The sequence below is a fragment of the Engystomops pustulosus genome, chromosome 2 (genome assembly GCF_040894005.1).
Source record: "Engystomops pustulosus chromosome 2, aEngPut4.maternal, whole genome shotgun sequence".
NCBI classification, from domain to species: Eukaryota; Metazoa; Chordata; class Amphibia; order Anura; family Leptodactylidae; genus Engystomops; species Engystomops pustulosus.
This window is the reverse complement of record NC_092412.1, coordinates 242,138,969-242,160,067: the sequence shown is the minus strand read 5'-3', so window position 1 is coordinate 242,160,067 and position 21,099 is coordinate 242,138,969. Positions and strand designations below refer to the sequence as shown.

Here is a 21,099-nt window from a genome sequence, read left to right as displayed (position 1 = left end):
CTTTTCCGCCATGTACATTACTCACACTCACTCTGTTGATGGACTTCTCCTGGAAAGAAGTTTAAAGAGGCCTCTAAAACAGCCAACAACTCCTTGTGGACCAGTTGGTTTAGTGTCCCAAATCTCCCTTTACCAAGTCCCTTAGTGGCCACAATCAAAAAAATACTTAAAACTTACTTAGACTATTTAGAAATGAATCCAATGAGGTCCATTGCAGAGGGGGAAGTACAGTGGTAGCAGCCGTAGCAGCTGCTAATGGGCCTGCAGTGTCAGGGGGCCACAGCATACAGAATATTAGGTGTGTTCATGCTGTATGTCTCTATATGGTATTGTATGTTTTGTATATTGCTGTATGTATATATGGTTTATATATACTGTCTGTGATTGTAACTAAGGGGAAAGGGGGGGCTCCATTCAAAAATCTGCTATGGGTCCCAACCTCTTCTAGTTACACCCCTGGTCCATTGGACTCCTCTCTTGTGCTCCCCGTGTTGCAGTTCTTCAATGAGGCCGGAGCTCTACATCCAGCTTAATTAACTGAGCTAAGTATAAAGTTTTTATTTTAATAGCAACTACGGAAGGACTTAAAGAGCGATTTAGGACACTAAACCACTGGTCCGTAAGCCACTGTGGGTGGTTTAGTATCACACATAGCCTTGACAGATCCTCTTTAAGCACTTTCGTCCTTCTGAGATGTTTGTCCAACAGTAACATCTCCTCAGGCCGTGGCTGTGCACGGCGTATTCTGAAATGCAACACAAAGGCCGCAAGGGAGGAGCTTACCCGATTGGAGATGAATTTCCACTAAAAACTCTTTTGATGGGGAACAAGCACCACGGGGTGATGGTTTGTTACTGATCACAATCTTTCGTTACTGATCGCAATATATCAGAAATCTGCAATCGGGCAAGCCTCTCTATTGTAGTCCTTGTGTCACGTTTCTGAATGCAACACCAAAAGCTGTATGTGAAGGCAGCCTGATTTACGTACATGATTGACTTGGCCAAAAGTAAATGCAAAGCAATAGGCCTACTGTGAACTACAAGCATCTAACAGTTGAAGATGTCATGGGCACAAATTTTCCCCAAATAATCGTTCTCTAAAAGAGGTAGCCCCCGAAGATAGAGGAGGTTCAATAAGATATTCCAATGAATTAAAGGGTTTGTCTAAGATTTTGAGAAACTTGACGAAGATCAGAAAAAGATGTATCATTGTGGACCCGTGAAGCCCCGGTCATAGTGCTTTCATACTGGTCTTGTAGTGATGGTGACATGGCATACATCACTAATGTGCCCAATCATATATGTATGTGATGTTGGAACAGCAGAACCAATGGAGACCGCAGAGGCGGATGGGGAAATCCGTTGCCTAACAAGTCTCCCCCAACCATCAAGGGAGTGTCAGGAGGTCCTATGTCAATTTAGATGGTCAACCGAAGATTCAGATGATTTTCTATAAGGGAACCTTCAATGACTCTAATCTATGAGTCTCAAAAAGTGTTTACAAAAATCGCATATTCACGGAATCTCCGAGCAATTTTGACACCTGTAGGTCCAAAAATAGAGATGGGAGACCACACAAACGAGACTTTGATGTATCAATGCTTAGGAATCATGCAGTTGAGGGTCCTCACTCGGTCTTTAGACCTTGGACTAGAGTATCAGTCGAATATTTAAAATGTAATTGATTGATTGTTCTTCATCCTTTTAATTGTATTTCTGTAGGTGTTATTATTGGGCAGTAAATGGAGATCAATTCACACCATATAATAAATTACACATTTTATGGTTTTTGTAAAAATGGGCAGAATAAAAGCAGGTATAGTACTATCTATTAAATGCAAGAAGCCTGAAATTCCCCAGTTAAGAGTAAATGGTGATTTCTCCAGGATCAAACGTTTCTCCCGTACCTGGCGGAGTGAAGAGGTGTCAAGAGATGGAGGTTGCGAAGAAGTAACACATTAAAGGGTTTGGATTGTTACCGCAGCTTCTTCACCTCGGTTTGGTGTCAATTAAGCAGCCTCCCTCCTCTTTCCACTTCACAGCCGCGTCTTTGCCACAAGGCAAATGTCTCCTGTAAACGAGGACTCCTTTTTATGCACCTACATTAGCGCTAAGTAGTAAGGTAATTCGGATGGATGGCGGCTTTTATCTCTGCTCCGATTAAAGGTTTTCTGACCTCTTCTGGTGTTGTACATATAGCTCCAGTCACTGGTGGAGTAATCCTCTTAGTCAGGTTTTCGAGGTTCTGCACTTAGCATCTTGTTGGCCAGCGCTACATAATTCTAGACACATTTGCCATACATCTTAGATATTTTCCAGGTCCACATTAGATTGATTGGTCCAAGAAAGACCTACTGTGAATTACAAGCATCTAACAGTTGTAGATGTCATGGGCAAAATGTTTCCCAGGTAGACATTCCCTAAAAAACGGAAGTCCCGAAGATGATAGAGGATAAGTAAGATATTCAAATGATTGTCCAAGATATTAAGAAACTTCACTAAGATCATAAAAATTTTATATAGTTTGCTCACCAATCAAGTCCCTATTCTCTCACAACGCCAAAGGTCTTGACATTACATACAGCACACATGTACCCAATCATGTATGTATGTAACCACAGAAACAGTGGAGACCAAAGAGGCAGATTTAAAATAAAAAACCAAATCAATAGCGAAACAGAAGTATCCTGAGAATGTGTTGGTTCAGGGTTCCTTGACCCACCCTTCAATTTCTAGGTAATGAACGCTACTCTCCACCATAGCGAGTGGAGCTTTGCCAGACCTCAGGAGTTCTTTTTTGTGCTAGATCCTGAACCCACCATGGAATCTTCTTATTCAGCTGTCTGTACCTGTACCTACCAGGGAACCCCAAGTACTTCTGAGAACCAGTCCTGCCATGGACCCAACATGAAATTTGCATGTATTCTGGTGGGCCATTCTTACCATGGACTCAACATGGAATCCTCAGGTACACCTACTGGCCAGTCCTACCATAGACCCTCCATGGAATCCTCAGGTAAACCTGCTGGCTAGTCCTATTATGCACCCATCATTGAATTATCAGGTACTTCACGGTGGGCCAATCCTACCATGGACCCACCATGGAATCCTCAGGTACACCTGCTGGCTAGTCCTATCATGGATCCATCATTGAATTCTCAGGTACTCCTGTGGGCCATTCCTACCATGGGCTTCTCAAATACACCACCTGCTGGCCTGTCCTACTATGGACCTACCATGGAATCCTTAGGTAAACCTGGTGGCCAGCCCTGCCATTGACCCACCATGGAATCCTCAGGTACACATGCTGGCCAGTGCTACCATGGACCCACCATGGAATCCTCAGGTACTCCTGCTGGCCAGTTCTACCATGAACCCACCATAGAATTTTCAGGTACACCTGCTGGCCAGTTCTACCATGGACCCAACATGGAATCCACAGGTAAACCTGTTGGCCAGTCCTGCCATCGACCCACCATGGAATGCCCAGGTACACCTGCTGGCCAGTCCTACCTTTGACCCACCATGGAATCTTCAGGTACATCTGCTGACCAGTCCCACCATCAACTCACCATGGAACCCTCAGTTATCACCTGCTGGCCAGTCCTACCATGGAATTCTCAGGTATCACCTGCTGGGTAGTAATACCATGGACCAACCATGGAATTCTCAGATACACCTGTGGAACATGTGTCTAACCTTGAATGTGTTGTCAGTGCTCATTGTGATGAAACAGCCATTGTTGACTCCAGATCCTTACGTCTGGGCTCTTCACTAAACCCTTGAACCTCTTCCACCAAAGTCACAGTCATGTCATAGGGAGACTCTCTGTATAATTTGATTTATGCCCCCAAGTACATTCCAGAATTGCGCAGCTGTGCTTTTATTTTTGCTCTTTTTCTTAAGGCTTGCACAGAAGCGCATTTACCATCTCCGATTAGCATTTCCCTCGGGCTCTCTGTTCTAAGAGCATAATTTAATGTATGCTGCCGGCCTTCGTGTTTGTTGTGACAGCTGTCAAAAAATTGCAGACAATGGAGTGTAATGTGAGGACACTAAAATATTCGAAAACTCTGCTCCTCAGCTGTTAGTCTTTAGCCTGTTCAACAACACAGAAGGCCCAATGAGAAATACGGTTTCCATCGAGGAATCGGGCATCTTTAGGTTTTCCAGTGTATAGCTGTGAATATGTTAGAGTATAATGGATAACATTTTTAAGTGGTTGTTCAGGATTAGAAAAACATGGTTGTTTTTTTTGTTTTTTTGTTTTTTTTTACCACTAGCTCTACTACAATTTTTAATCAATTTTTTTGAGCTTCATTAACAGGAGTCATAATCATACCCTTCCTGCGTGCTGTTAGTAGCAGCAGGGCTGTGAAAATGTATTTATATAGCGCACACAGGTTACGCAGCGCTGCACAGAGGTTGCCAAATCAGTCCCTGCCCCATAGGGCTCACAATCTAATCAACCTACCAGTATGTTTTGTAGTGTGGGAGGAAACTGGAGGACCCAGAGGAAACCCTCCCAAACACAGAAAGAGCATACAAACTCTTTGCAGATGTTGACCTGGATGGGACTTGAACCCAGGTCCCCAGCGCTGTAAGGCTGTAATGCTAACCACTGAGCCACCATGCTGCCAGAAAATTATTTATATTGAAGAATTGTAAATTTGCAAAGTGCACTAGGGGAGTGTCCTCACACTGCTGTGCAGTTATCTCTGTGCAATGAACTTCACCACCTTATCTCTGCTTTGAGTTTTAGCTGTAGCTGACTTCTGGTTGAATACTACAGCAGTCAGAGCGGAGTGGAGGAACTGTGAAGCAGAGGCAGACAGATATAAGCACAATGCACTTGTAGAAGCTACAATTCTCAAATTTACATCAATATTTCACTAGTCAACTGCTACTGACAACATACACAAAACTTCAAAAAAGGTCAACACTTCTGACAGGCCCCCTTGAATTTGCCTTACTCTTTAATTATTGGGGTGTGCTTCTGCAATTTTCTATTCACGTTCTGCTTTTGAAGTTAAAGATGCTACCCCCCCTGCTCATTGGTGGATCAGTTGATTTAAGGGGGCGTGTCTCCGACTACTGAAGCACAGCGTACACGGAGCAGTCCCTGAAAATGGTGGCCCCTTTACAGAAATCAGGGGCTTGAAATTGGAGAATCTTTGGAAGGAAAACTAATCACTTAGGTTCTAGTTACTAATATGAACTGGAGAGTTACTTTAAGTATAAAACTTTGTAAAAATTTAGCATTTCACTAATGTGAGTAGAATCCACCTGCAGGTTCGATGTGTCATTACAGCGGCAGGCTGCCGGATGACCTTCTGCTGGCGAATCTGCGGCCATGTAATGACTTTAAAATGTCCATATTCCTGTAATAAGAAAACCCTTTCCCAACTTCTGGCTAATTAGCGGTCAGTAATTATGTTCCTATCGGATTTAATTAATTTCATACATTTTCAGGACTCTGTGTACTCGCAAGTCAAGGACCTTGTTCATTCCTGCTGTGCTCTAAGGTTGTAGCCGAAAACAGAAATCGTGCATTATCAGGTCTCGTTATAATGGGAGTAATAATAAAAGACTGCAAAAATTTTAACAGCCAATTCCTGACATTACACTAAACCAAAATTCTCATGGATTCTCCTTTTAAAGCCCAATAATGTAAAATGGTAAAAAAAATAGCATTTATACTTTAAGGTTCAGATCATGTGATCAAAATATATTCTTTTATAGAGACGTCCTTCAAATTTTTTTCTATAAAATTCCAATTTTTTTCCTTTTGTATCCTACTGTGAGAATCCAAAACTTTTCATGTTACAGGTCGTCCTAAATGAGCAGCAATTATCCGGGTCAGGGAAACCATCCGAAATTATTAAAGGACACCTACCATGAGGAATCTACCATTAGAAGTAAATGTGATGGTAGATTCCTCCTGCTGCCTCTGCCCTAATCTGTTGTATAAGACTCCTGGAACCTAACTTGTTAAAAACTTTATCTCTAGTAATATGTAAATTTACTGCAGAGGCTACTGGGGCGTGGACTAGCATTAGCTCCCTCTCCGTGGCCATGCTAGTACATGCCCCAGTAGCCTCTGCAGTAAATTTACATATTATTAAAATAAGGTTTTTAACCAGTTAGGTTGCTGGATTATTAAATTACAGATTAGGGCAGAGGCAGCAGGAGGAATCTACCATCACATCTACTTCTGGTAGTAGATCTCCTTTAAAAGAAATCTACCATCAAAATCCATCATGATAAACGAGGCACACCGTGCTGTAGTAATCTTCTTAAATCTGTTATCCATGGCATTCTACCTTCTAAAATCAACTTTTAAAATCATGCTAATGAGCCTGAAGGGCTATGAGTGTGTTACAGAAGTCCTCTGTGCTTTGGATTTACAAGCTGTTGTTACACACAGTGGGGAGTTCTTCTGCACAGTGTCACAGCCTGTGAATCTGCAGCATAAAGGGGCTCTGATAACACCCCCATAGCCTTTCTGGTCATTAGCATAATTCTAAAAGCTGAGTTTAGAAAGAGGGAAGCCAAATATAAGGCAATTAACATTGTCACGGTTCCTGGATCTATGAGCAGTTGACCCTGATTTATCATGATGGATTCAGATGGTAGATTTCGTGGCAGAAATTGTGGTGTGGGAAATTGTTAAAGGGGTGGGAAAAATTCCCGGGATCCGCAGTTCTGAGATGCCGAGACAGCTGTAAGAAACGCGGGGCCCAAGTCCATGGCCACCTAAACCCCCCATGAAATTTTACAATGAGCCGGACGTTCACCCATAAAATCCTCTGAATCTGTTGCCTCTCTAAACACATGTACACAGGAGACATTTTAGGACCTTTTGAAGGTCCCTCAAAGGTCTTTAAACCACAGACGCATCTTCCAGTCCCCAAGAAGCTTGATTCTAGGACCATATGTAGGAGGTAAATTTTGGACTTGCAGGGGCTATAATAGCCCAGGGCCCCCTAGCAGTCTTTATCCGCCTCTGGCCACTGGCCCTGTGCATGCACCGCACGAGGAACGTGACCAATGGAAGTAATTTCTTGTGTGGCTCATGTGCATGAAACCTTATTACTTGTAGGATGATTTGGGTCCTTTAAAGTCCTATAGAATTTTTGTAAATATTCACTATATACCAGACAAGTGCGATCTAAAATCCTTGCCGTCTGCTGAGGTGCCGTCTCCTCTCCCGACACAATTTATAGCCTCTAGACATTCTACATGAGTAAGTTTCGGGAGATGACTCATAAAAGCTGTTGAGGCTGCAGTGATTTGGGGCATGTCATTCCGTGTACGGCTGCGTTGGCTAAAACTTCTCCCATCTGTGGCGTTACCGTTGCCAGCAATGTCCGTGCCACTGTCTCCCGCTCTTCATCCCGATTCTCTATTTTTTTCCTATGTTATGTCTATGCTCTCCTGCCGAGTGCCTGGCCCCATTAGTTTGGAGATTTGCATTTGTTTACTTTTTGATTTTCACAAAAAAAATTATAAAAAAAATCCCTTTGGATTTTCCTCTGTTCGTTTTTGCCATACAAGAGGAAATCCTGCTGTGTGAGATGCTGAGGAGGAAACTGGGACAGTGCAGTGTTAAATTTAGAAAGAAGGATAAAAAAAACAGAACCCCCCCCTCCCTCCTCAGCTGAACATGCATAATTGACAGCTCTTGGGGTACACACCAGGCCCTCCAGCGATTCCTACTACAGGGTTTGGAAAAATTGACGACAAGTAAAATGTAATAAAGCAGATTTTATTGTGTCTGAACAAAAAGTACCTCAGTTTTTTTTTATATTTTATATAACGGCAGATTGCACTCTGTCCGTGACTTAATGACGCGCCGCTGAGCGAAACGCTCCATTTAGGTGAAAACATCTCATATTAGGACAAAGGGTTAGAGCAGTCTAACCTCCGAGACCACTTTGTACTAGAATGATTCCTCTGAGAGTCATACAAGACTTTATTCAGACAGACAATAAGTCCGGGTACACATCCGACCGGTCCTTACAACGTATGGCACACAGCAGAATACAGCAGAATACGTTGCTCGGGGACCCCTCCTCGTCCCTGAGTGAGGGAGTAGGAGTGTACATCGCCGGCTATACGCGGGGTTTCTCCAGTGATGTCACTGTCCTTATATGGACATTGGCAGGGGCGTAACTTGAGTGGGTGCAGATGTTGCGGAGAGGAAACATTAGCCTAGATCAGTGATGGCGAACCTTTTAGAGACCGAGTGCCCAAACTACAACCAAGGCCCACTTATTTATCGCAAAGTGCCAACACAGAAATTTTAATTTGTGATTTATACTCCCTTCTCTGTCACAGCTTTCATTGATATCAGCCCCTGAGGACACCAATAAAGCAGAAAATAGAAGAAATTTTGATGATTATTGTAGCTTCCCTCCAGGGTCCCATAAACAGGAAGAATTGTCAGGGCCAGAGCAGGAGCTACAATGATAATCCAGATCTGTCCGCACCTTCCCACTCCTCCAATAGTCCAAGGTAGAGCTGTCACTTTAAAATAGCTCTGTGCACAGCAAGTCCTGGGCTGTCTGGGACTGCAGGAAGATACCTGGAGTCATCTCTGGTGATGGTCTGAGTGCCCACAGAAAGGGCTCTGAGTGCCACCTCTGGCACCAGTGCCATAGGTTAGCCACCACTGGCCTAGATGGTCCTAAACTACGTCATCCAGACATTTGATAATCTGGTTTAGTTGGATCTATCGAGTGGAGTCAAATTTCTTTTGTTTGATCTGCTGGCCGGTGTATCCAGTTGAACATGGTTGGTCTCCAATGGCTCGGCTTAAAGCGGGATCGGTGCGCCACATTCCGTAGTCAAGTAGATAAGATTAGGTCTTCAATGTGTCCAATCTTCCCCAAGCCAGCATGCCATATTAATAAGTTTCAGATATCAAAAGTATCGATTGCAGCTTTATAAATTGATGGGAAGTATCATCATATTGGCCTATATCCAAGAGGTCGCTCATTCACACAAATTCTGCAAGCTTTACCCAATCCATGGACTCTCGTTACTCATTCTCTCCCACTGATGCTACACGTGTCCATAGCCTGTAAGTATCATTGCAACGCAGTCCTGTTAAATACTGTGTGGCTGAGCTGCAATTCCAGATACATAGACCCGTATACCCATAGGAGACGTTGGGTTTCCATAAGAAGCTGTCATTGGAATACAGTATATATTAGAGTATACATAGGGAAGAGCTTCAGCAAAAAAAATCACTCCCATCAAAGATGTTAGATGTGAAAAGTCTGACGCCCCTTGTATAATACTCACCTATAGAGTTTCATAGACATAACAGGTTCCTCCACCTTATTATTCATTATTGCCCCCGAGGGAAGTATATTCAGAACTTGCACTCTCAATCTTAGGTCAAGGAAAATGTAAAAAGAGAAGGTTACCCGAGCCGCCCCCTGCCCAACAACAAACGTCTCTGTGATACGATTATGTAAAGAGGATTCTGTGATCTCGGGTTTCGCGTATAATGTTGGCTCATCAAAGGCATGAAAGGTGGAAGTGTTCTGTGTGATGTTCACATTAGGACACCAGTGTGACTGAGCATGGATGGGTCTGTAGGTGTTACAATAATTCTGAATTTACATAATGGTCTTTGGTACATTAATGGAGTCCATGTCTTGGATGTAACAATGGGTCTCACTCTCTGATGTACGGAAGCAGAAATATAGAACAATATGGTTTTATTATGATGTAAGGACGCCCCAAAAGATGCATATAGTCAATACAAGTACAATTCCAGCATATAAAAAAAAATTATGGAATTTAATGAACAGTAGAAAGTCTGCACTGGACCTTTGTGGACCATTAGTACACTGACCACAGAGAACTAGGGAATCCTCTGGTGGCCCCAGATGATTTTGAATACCTTTTACTGGTGAAATTAGTTTCACCGTCCGCTACAATCCCGATTGTGGGGGTCACGGTTGTTGGTCCAGTACTGATCTGATATTCATGACCTATCATATATGTATTAAAAAACTTGTATTTGAAAACTTTTTTAATGGAGAGGACTCGATGTGTTTCGGCTTGAAGGCACTCCACAGACTAAACTTTGTAAGGTGAAAACAATTTTACGCAGTTTGGATCATTATGTGAGGAATGGGAACAATTTTAAAACACTTTAGAACCTTTAGTACCTCTATAATGGTTCAACATAATTTTTGGTCTTTTCTATTTTTTATGACTTCGTAGGATACATTATGCATAAAATGAGAAATTCCAGAAGGCAATATAGAATAGGCAACTTTTTTCCTCTATGTGGGAGTTCATTTGCATAATATTTTTTTCCAGGGATCATTGTCTGGCCTATTTGACGCCCGGTTCCAGTTGGTGGCCTCCACAAGATATAGCGGTAGTCTTGTAGCCATAGGATATGTTCTGAGTGCAGAATATATTTACTGTCTAACTTTTTGTGCCGGTTAGTGGGCAGGTTATGTCACATGGAATTTGCAGATACATGTAGCTCTTTTGGGTAAACCCCATGAGTGGTCTGTTGGGGAGGGGGGTTGGTGGCTATTTCACAAACCAAAAACTTCACTGGCACTTGGTGTCTATTAGGTTCCCCACCCTCCTCTTGTTTTTTGGTTAGTTGGCCAACGCTTAGATGGAAGTCTTTGATGGTGATTGTAGGCCACCGATTCCTGAACTGTGCAAGTCTTGTGACTCAAGGGATTAAGGAAATCCTTGTTCACTTTTAGTGTAGAACTTTGAACATCTTCCACCTGTTGGGTAAGGGAGTATATAAACAAAGGGTGGTTCTTCCTCTTGACCTTTTTAGATACGTCGTCTTTGTGGCTCATTAGGATTGAAGGACGCTAATGAGTTGGTATAATCCATTTCCTCTAATCAAGAGTCACAAAGGAGAACAAATTGGCCATTAAAGGGACTTCCTTTGATTTCTTCTCTGCAGTGGAGCCTGGTTCCAAAAGACTGAATATTTTCCCATCACCGGTTGAGACGAGGCTTGCTATGAGAGAGTAAGATGTTGTCTTGGCTTATGACAGTCTGACAGATATGGGAAATGACATCTTTTTAAGTATTGCTAAAAAAAATAATTTCTACCGAAATCCGCGGCTTGTCTCTCTTTATAGTGTCAGGGCGGGTGATGTATAGTCACTTTTAAGAAAGTTATTTGTGTCAAGACTCTCTGTCAGTATCTGTGCGGATTCAGTCTCCATGGAGATTGATTGATGACTTGAGGTTCTTGTCTGAAAAGTGACTGAAATGTGGTTTAGCAATCATCAGCTGAACTTCGGTACTTTTGCAGCAATTGCCGGGAGTAGAGGATGATTTAAAGTGTATATTTGAAAGTGTAACAAACTGGGTGCTTCCTTGTATAAAGTATATAGTTGCTTTTCCTTGGGGACCAGTTACTACATCCAACCAAATTCAGAGCTTGGCAAATGGGAACGATTGCCCTGGCCCCATTTACAGAAATGAATACTTTCTATACTATTCTATTAAATTGATGACAGTACAGACGGTCCCCAACTTAAGGACACCCGACTCACTGACAACCCCTAGTTACAGACGGACCTCTCTCTGCCCAATGTTACCTCTGATGGAGCTCTCAGGATAATTTTCTTTAGTCCCAAGCTCTACAAAGTCCAATGATCACCATAATAATAAGAGAGTAAGTTATACCTACACTGCATGGAAGTGCTTGGTGCCCTCAAAGTAGACTGGAAGAATGGCGAGGTGGGATGCAGCTGATTTTTTTGGGTCAGCTATTAAGACAAATACATCTGGTTTGTGGAAGCAGGATATCTACATGCATCCTCCTTGGGTGCTTCCGATTGAATCAGCACCCCAATCCACTTGTAAGCTGTGGTAGAACTTGAAGCAATATACGGTATGACCATATGGGATAAGCTATGAATATGCTAGTCAAAATTTTCTTGAATCTGTCCCAATATGGTGAGATGGATATCCTACCAGACCTATAAGATACATAGCCAACAAAACTGTAGTCTCGTGGAACCGGGGTAGGCTGTCCAACCCCCACCAATCAACTACTACCTCTTCCCTCTTCTATGGCCCCGGAAGATATTGGGGGAGATTTATCAGAAATGTCTGAAAGAAGAACTGTTCCAGTTGCTCATGGCAACCAATCGGAGCTCAGCTTTCATTTATAAAGTTGAGTTGGTTTCCACAGCCAACTAGATGGACAATTCTGATAAATCTTCCCCATTATGCCTAACATATATCTTCACTAAAACCAGTTTCATGTTTGGGCCATTTTTGGGGTAAGGAATGTACATTGGTACCTACAAATTGCTAAAGCAATGCAGAGGTAATATCTCTTTATGTTGCATCTGTCAAGTGCACTGTAGGCGGGACGGAATGGCCATTTTTCCGGTTTCTACCCACAAAGTCATGTTTTTGCTCATGCTAAAGGCCCCATCATAGGAGGCATTTTGGGTCTGATGGCCTTAATTTAAAACCAAATGGTTAATACTGTAGAATAGTTATTATACTGTGCCTATTAATGTATAGCACAACGGAGGGATTGTGCTTGTGTATGGATATACTGTAATATCTTGTGGTTTACTCAAGAGCTGCATTCACAATTCATCTGTTTGTAATGGGAAACTGCTGACAGACGCTCCTAATGCTCAAGCTCTATAATTCAGTTATCCAATTTGTTTTCCTTGTGTCTCCTTCCCATAATGCAGCGATGACGAACCTTGTAGACACCAAGAGACGAACTCCAATCAAAACCCACTTAATCGTAAAATACCAACATGGCCATTTAAGTAGTTACTTATTTTTAACTACAGCTTTAAATTGTATAGGCGCACTGAGGACTCAATGGGGCACATTTACTAAGGGTCCGCACACCGCATTTCTGTCGGGTTCCACGACTATTTCCGATTAGCGTTTAACAGGGGTTTTTAGTGCTCGCGATCGGATTTTGATGCAATCGCCCCGACTTTCATGCAACCAAAATCGGGGGACTTGGCCGCCAGACAACCCGGCTGATTCGGACTAAGCGTGGGATTTAAAATTCAAATTGTGTTGCACTCACATACACTGGGAAGAAGGTGAACTCCGGTGGACTTGAGCGGGGAAGCGACACATGCAGGATATCGGGCGCACGATCTTTGTGAATCGCGACGGACTTCACCCTCGTCGGACAACGCACCTCAGGGATCGCGACAGGACCGGGTAAGTAAATGTTCCCCAATATGTTTAAAGAAGGAGGGGAAATATGAATTATCATTTAAACATCTGTCCATGATGGGAAAGATCGCAGGCTTGTAGTAGGCGGTCAACAGATACGAGGACTCTCCACACCTCCTCCTGCAGTCTCAGGCAACCAAGAATGTGTTGTGGCTGTTGTGGCTGTCTGGGACTGCAGCAGGATTCCATCTGGTCAACTCTGTGCCAAGGCAATGGACTGGGTGCCCACAGAGATGGCTCCGAGTGCCGCCCCTGGCCCCTTTGCCATAGGTTTGCCTGCTCTTCCATAATGTAAGCCCTCAACATGCACTGAGCCATCAGGAAACACTGTGAGATTTCAGCTCTGAAGTTCTCAAAATGATGAATGCAGCTCTGGATTATAATACAGTCTGTAAACTGATCACTCCTAGAATTGATGCAGTGTTTCTACAAGTTTCCCCGACTCCCTGGGTGGATTATATACATGTCACTTAAAATTTCTAATCACATTCTTTAAAACTTCATATTCCTGAGTACAGCTCTTCTTGTTCAGGGAATTAGAATTAAAATTCAGCTTTGCTCTCGGAGGAGGTAAAAATTTCCCTTCGCTGAGTGTCAAAATAATTGGCATTCTACTAGCAGTTTACAATTGTCACGGTTAATGGCTGCCTAATTTTAATATAATAATTTTCCTCTCCTGCAATATTTATATTACCTTTTAGAGAACATGTAGCCTGAGGCGGCATTACCGAGAACAAAAAAAAATGTAATGTTCTTTTTGTTAGTTCTGAAACAAATGTTATGAATTATTTTTTTTTTTCGAAAGGAAATTGCTGTTTTATAACAACCTTTTTTTTTTTTTTTATCCTGGTTTAGCTACAAATATTTGCATAATAGTGAACTACAATATAATGCATGTCATTTATAGACCTATATGAGAGATGGATGTATAGAAAATGAAAGACATGTGAGATCGATGGATAGGCAATGGATGGTTGGACGATAAGTAGATGGGCAATGAACAGGTGGATATGGGGTAGATGGATAAATGCATATGCAACACCCCTGCCAACTGCTTGGAGTAGCTGCGAATAAGGCACTCTATCAGTCAGGATCCATCTGGTGAGCTAGCGCAACTCGCTCAAGGGATAATTCATGGAGATCTCAGGTACTCAGCAGCTGTAGCTTCTGCCTGGACAGGGAATAGTTAAATGGGTGTATGATGTTATCCAATGAGTGGGCTGTATTGTCAACTGGAGTGTGATTGGAGAGGTGCTACCCCTGTGCAGTGGGAGCACAGGCTCTCTTAGAACTCATGGTCTTTCTACAGAGCAGCAGTCCAATCTGCTGTAACAGAGTGAAGAGAGAGACAGTGTTCAGTACACCTTCAGTAGGGACACATAACCCAATCAAAGTTCCAGAGTCAGGAGACTCAAATCCAGAGCTGCAGCTTCCACCGTTTGGACACGGCTCCATCCAAATTCTTCCAGCCTGCATCTACTACCAGGCTGGTGCGTTATTCCTGAGGACCACTCTCCATGACCACTCCAGTAATCCGAAACTGCTGTTAGAATGTTCTGGCCCGTTGCCTGCTACCTGTTGTTCAATAAAGAACTGTGAGTTAATTTGCACAACATGGCTTCCTTCTGATCCCTGGTCTACCACCATGGGCTTCCCCATCCATCACCCAGGGACAGATCTTACAGACACTAAGGGGTTGCCACAGGGAGAATCCCTCCTTATTTCTTGCACACACCACGTGCTGGAGACCTGCCAGGCTGTAGGACCGCCCTACGGTCCTCATACCAAGCACCGTGACATCAGAATTCCCTAGGCTGCCTTCAGGCCCCAAGAAAAGGTTAGGTCCCTGTGGGGCATGTGGCACATATGCTATGGATAGATAGATATGAAACAGAGAGAAAGATGTGGGATAGATCGGAGAAAGACTGTACTCCATGTTGACCTGTGTAGGTGCCCATTTTATGTCAACCACAGTGGTCATCATGATACCTATAATACTAACCACCTCAATCCTATGATGCAAATCATATAGCCCTTTTCACACTAACTATGGTAATTTCTGTAAAATACTGTGGGGCACATTTATCATTAGGCAGGATCTTACTCCCGTTTGGAATAAAATTAACCAGCGCTAGTATTAGTAGTAGTAATGAGCTTCCATTGTCACTTGACCCATCAGTTCAGGAGACATCACAATAACTCCTGAAAGCGGCTACCAGCAGATCACATGGCCCAGGAGGGGAAAGTTTATCCGTGTGACCCTTTTTATTTTCTTATTATTGTTATGATAAACCAGGGAATATTTTAGGGAACAGGAGACATGTTTTAGTTTGTGTACTTTGAATTCCATCATGTGAGTTCAATGCAAAGGGGCCCACTGAGGTTCTGCCGCCCTGGGGCCTACTGAAACCTAGAGCTGACCCTGTATGGGTGTGTCTCTGTCCATTAAATTCAAGGTTGATTCACATAATCTTGCCATGGGGGGGCAATATCTATGGTACGGATGGATGTATTTTACAAAATACATACACCAATGCATGCACAAGGTATATCATTCATATGGTCCATTCTGTGGGCATATCCCTGTACAATATATACAATATATCCTCCTACGTCTTTACGGTACAGCCATGACCAAGAAAGAAATAAACACTCCAAAAATTGTTTAAAACTAAGTCACAAAATACAACATATCTCCGCTCTCAGAGCCACGGTGATAGAAATCTTTGCTTTAAACACTTTAATGTTGTTTTCCCGGTGAATAAAATGATGGAGGAAAACCTGGATACCAGAAGGAGAGGGGCAAAGAAAATGAATAGCAATTTGTCTCTCCTCTTCCCCTTAGGTCCCGGAGGAGGACTCGTGCAATCATTTGTAACTGTCGCTGGGAGCACACCGGAGGTTTGATAAGACGTTGGGGGTGGTTTGATGTAACGTGCCGCTCTAGTATTCATTATATCTTTGTGTTTATTATAGCGCAGATGAACGTCCTAAGGAAACAATTTTACGCTGAAACCATTATAAAAGTGTAATGCTACTCACCAGCCGCATTACTAAAAAACCTCGCCTTTAATAACGGCATCGCTCACTGTCACATATCGGCCTCCTCGAGCGCTTTTCACAGAAGACGTATAGCGCGCGCGGTGCAAGCTTACTCACCGGGGCTTCTTGTTACAGCGAATGTATCATGATAAAATGATATTATTGAAATCCGGTTTTGATTAAAAAACATATTTTATAGCACATGTTTATAATTAGCCACAAAACGTTTTAAAATCTTTCTGTTTTCACATTGGTTTTTGCCTCTTACGGATTGTAGCTCTCTTATCACCTTTGCTGTACAGACTGTGACCTATTCAGCAGATGAATGGGATTCTTGAAATCCAGTTTGAACTATAAACTATTATCATTTTATTTTTAAAAAATATTTTCTTTGACTATCCATATCAACATTCATAATAATTCAAATCATTTTACTTACAGGTTATGCTTTGCAACTCTTTTGTCAACTTTGCTGTACAGACTGTGACCTCATCTGTTTGAATTGTAAACTATTATAACTTTTATTTTTTGAAAAGTTTTAAATGACTATCCATATCATCATTCTTACCAATTCAAGTAGTTTTACAATGGCTGAAGACTCATCATGTTCTTTGCAACTATCTTGTTGACTTTGCTGTATAGCCTGTGATGGAATCAGCAGAGAACATTGGGATTAAATGGAGTCTTTCTGCCAGGAGAAAAACCATAGGGGGAAGTTATCATACGGTGGCATATGATGAAGGCTCTATTCCCCTGTCAGGCCTGATACATTAGGAATTGCTAAATCCAATCCGAAAGTTACACCCCGCTTCCACATTGGAAAGACGACTATGCTGCAGATAAGGCTCAGTTCACACATGCAGTTGAGCTACAGTTTTTCTCCAAATTCTGTATTCTGTTTCGTTAATAGCTAATCGTTCTTAAAGTTCTTGTCCCTGAATGTTTTGATGTTCTGTTTCCCCAGGTGTACCCAGAGCTACAGATCACCAATGTGGTGGAAGCCAATCAGCCCGTCACTATCAATAACTGGTGCAAGAGGGGGCGCAAGCAGTGCAAGAGCCACACTCACATTGTGGTGCCATACAGGTGCTTGGGTGAGTGTCCATGACTTCATTTCACTTCTACAATGGCTGGATTGGGCAACATGTTTGTGATAATTACATTCTTGGTATTGTAGTTGGGCATCCATTACAGGTATAGATTAGCAGATCCGAATTGTGTTCGGGTACAGCCCGCATGACCCAAACAGAATTGTGCAGAATTGACAAACTGTTAAACTGAGTCCCCTAGCTTCTACCCATGGCTATGATTGGCCAGGGATTTAGTCATCAATTGGGGGGGACCAACTCTGGAACCTGCACCAATCAGGTCAATGCACTATTTATGCACATTTCGGCCTCAACCAATTATCTTGAGCGATCTTATGGAAAGGCTATCAGTAGTTATTCCTAGAAAACCACTTCAATGAGGATTTTAACTGGTTCAGAGAGTAGTACCACGTCTGACTAACATCTACTGTCTCTTACCAAACTGACCAGCATCCTGCCCTGCACTGATAAGTCGTTAGCTGACAATATAGTCTCCTCTTACTCCCCTGTAGATGAAATCAGCAATATTTCCTTAAATATACTTCAAAATCTCAGATACTTTCCTGAGAAAAGGGCAAACAACTGTTTATATTGCTGGCCCTTTAGTGATAACATGATCATTGTGCAGAGGAATAGCTGTGGGGAGTGTAACTGAGCATGTGTGTCCATCAGAACTCAGAAGGTGGTCGTAAACATTGGTGTCTAGAGTGCAAGGCAGTTGACACTATACCATGTAAGTAATGTTAGTTAATGTAAAAGTTCAGACTTTTTTAAAAATAATTTATTCATTTGGGGACATTTATCATGTGCCTATGCACCAGTGCCAGCTATGACTTAAGCTCCACCCCTCTGGATACCTGCAGTATAATTGCACTATTACCGGTGACCGTTTAGGGCTTAATGGTCACAGACTATAACAGGTGTGTGCAGATGAGGGGTAGGAACGCCTCCCGGTGGCCCACTCCACAGCCCGTCACACCCCCTTCAACTCTCACACGCCCATTTGTGGTGGCGTAAAGAGGGAAAACTGTTGTACAAGCCTTGATAAATCTCCCCCAATTAATCTGATAATGAATCGATCCCATTATGTGTCTTTAACTAAAATAAAAAACATCTATCAAAAACATAATTGGTAAAAAAATTTTTTACTTAAAAGCAAAAATTTTCCACTTGCCAATGTGTTACAGTGTAAAAGTATGTTAGATTTTTTTTTTCATAGTCACTAAGCTTTTGATGGTTTTGTGAGGAGGGGTCCTGCTGGGGCAAAGTGGCGCCATTACATTCTCGTTACCTCCTGGTGCGGACGGATGTTTTATGTGGGTTTTAAAACCGGCCTATGTAGAATATATCGCTGGCAGCGTGAAATCTGTTTCTTTTATTACACGTCATGTTGATTTATCTCGGCTGTCTCCGTTTTATGACACCTTAGAAAATATCTCATCATAACGTGTGATTTATGATGTAGGATTATTAAGACTCCTTTGCGCTCCCATTATCCCAGTATTTCGGGGCTGTCAGTGTAATTATTTTCCCAATTACATTTTAATGCACAATAAAATCTGTTTTGGTCTAAAAACTAATGAGGATAATCAAGGAAAATTATGATTTTACCGCGCAACAGTGTAACATTTTTTATTGATTTAAAAAATAAATAAATCTGCAATCTAAAAATATCCTGGAAAAGCAGATGCGGAGATGTGTTGGGGGCAGAAATGATGATGGGTACTCGCTGGAAGGCAATAGTCGTCTCACTAACTTGGAGTGATGTCATCAGACAGGAAATGTTGTATTATATGGAGGTCAATCAGATAATTGTCTCTGTGTAATAATTGGTTGGCTCTGATGTTTCTAGAATGTCTTTAAAAGGGGTTTTAAAATCTGCATAACTGGCAGGGGGGGTTTAAAAACCAAAAAAAACTTATGCTTACCTCCTCTGTCACCACTATTGTCCACCCTCCACCTCCCATCATGGCCGTGCCCCTGTTTGTTTACAGACATCAAACTACTTCTGGTTGCCTGGTACAGCATTAGATTCAATGCTAAACCAGGCACGGCATTGGACAAGTGGGTGTTGCATGTCTCGGTATACAAACAGAAGCATGCCACTGATGGTGCAAAACAATGGGAGAGATGGAAGAGGTAAGCATACATTTTTGTTTTGTTTTTTTTGCTTTTAATGACCCTTCCCAGGTCAGTTATCTAGCTTTTGCAAAGTCTGGACAATCCCTTTAAGTAAAATGGTGCTACTTCCGCTCCCTACTACACTGCACTTGACACGACTTGACACGACAGGAAACACTAGTGGAGGTCCAATCGACCAGTCTCTGGATGGAGCAGTGATCTAACTCAGCCTGTGATTGGCCTCTCCTACTGTTTCCTGTGTCGGCAGGAAGTAGATTACTTCCTGCAGTTGGTGGGGACCAGTAGTATGTACTGGTCTACTAACCATAATTTTTGGCACCTTGTTAACCCCTTCAATTGTACTGTTTCAGTGCAGTGTAGCAGGAACAGGTCTGGATAATGATCGTCTCTATCTTTCCAACACATTTGCATAATTGTAAAAGTTGATTTTAGAAGAATGGAGGCCATGGATAACAAATATAAGAATATGCCTGGATCTATGAGTAATGTCCCTGGTTTATCAGGATGGATTTTGATAATAGATTTCCTTTCACATATTATATGATGAGAATATACACATATTAATGTTAAAAAAATCTAAAGTAAGAGGCAAAGAAAAAGACAAAGGAATTTTCACACCAGTATAAATATCATCATTATCGCCCTGTTCACCTGATACTACATATTTTATGTCAAAGTGCATGTTGCCCGATAGGAAGTCATGTTACTGCTGCATTTTGGTGTCGGGTTTGCCAGTTAAGTACAAACATAAAATATTGTGTTTTTTATATATTGCTGTTACTTTATACCTTACTGCTAATAAAACTTTAAACATACTTTGTCCCACAAATTAATTAACTGCAAAAATTATTTTGCAAATGTAAAAGGTAAATGAATTTGGGCCTAATTTTTTTTTTAATAATAATGAAATTATATACTGGAATGGAGCTAGATAGTCACACTTTCTAAAGTTGCACTTAAGGGATTTCATCGCATTTGAGTAAAAAGGTAATGGGGACAGTGTACTCCAGGTAGGTGTGGGTCACCACCTATAACCATGGTTACTGTATTATTTCTGTGTTCCATGTTTAGTAGTTTTTAAGGTTGGCCTCGGTATGAATTTCCGCTGTGACATCATCCATTGTCAGTAGTGAAGTAATGATGGGTCAGTGTTATCTATATAGAGGTCATTGTACAGGGAGGAGGATGAGATAAGCTGTGACATCATCTATTGTCAGTAGTGATGTAATGATGGGTCAGTGTTATCTATATAGAGGTCATTGTACAGGGAGGAGGATGAGATAAGCTGTGACATCATCTATTGTCAGTAGTGATGTAATGACGGGTCAGTGTTATCTATATAGAGGTCATTGTACAGGGATGGGAGGAGATAAGCTGTGACATCATCTATTGTCAGTAGTGATGTAATGACGGGGCAGTGTTATCTATATAGAGGTCATTGTACAGGGAGGGGGAGGAGATAAGTTGTGACATCATCTATTGTCAGTAGTGATGTAGTGATGGGTCAGTGTTATCTATATAGAGGTCATTGTACAGGGAGGAGGATATAAGCTGTGACATCATCTATTGTCAGTAGTGATGTAATGATGGGT

At 42.1% G+C, this 21,099-nt stretch overlaps 1 protein-coding gene across 2 annotated transcripts in view; it reads left to right on the top strand.

Moving 5' to 3' along the window:
- The window catches only part of APP (amyloid beta precursor protein), a 153,951-nt gene that overhangs the window by 53,265 nt on the left and 79,587 nt on the right, over positions 1-21,099 (top strand). For both annotated transcript variants that reach the window (XM_072138596.1, XM_072138597.1), the window contains exon 3: positions 17,242-17,371. In XM_072138596.1, the coding sequence (XP_071994697.1) occupies positions 17,242-17,371 (130 nt within the window). The remainder of the gene's footprint in view (positions 1-17,241; positions 17,372-21,099) is intronic.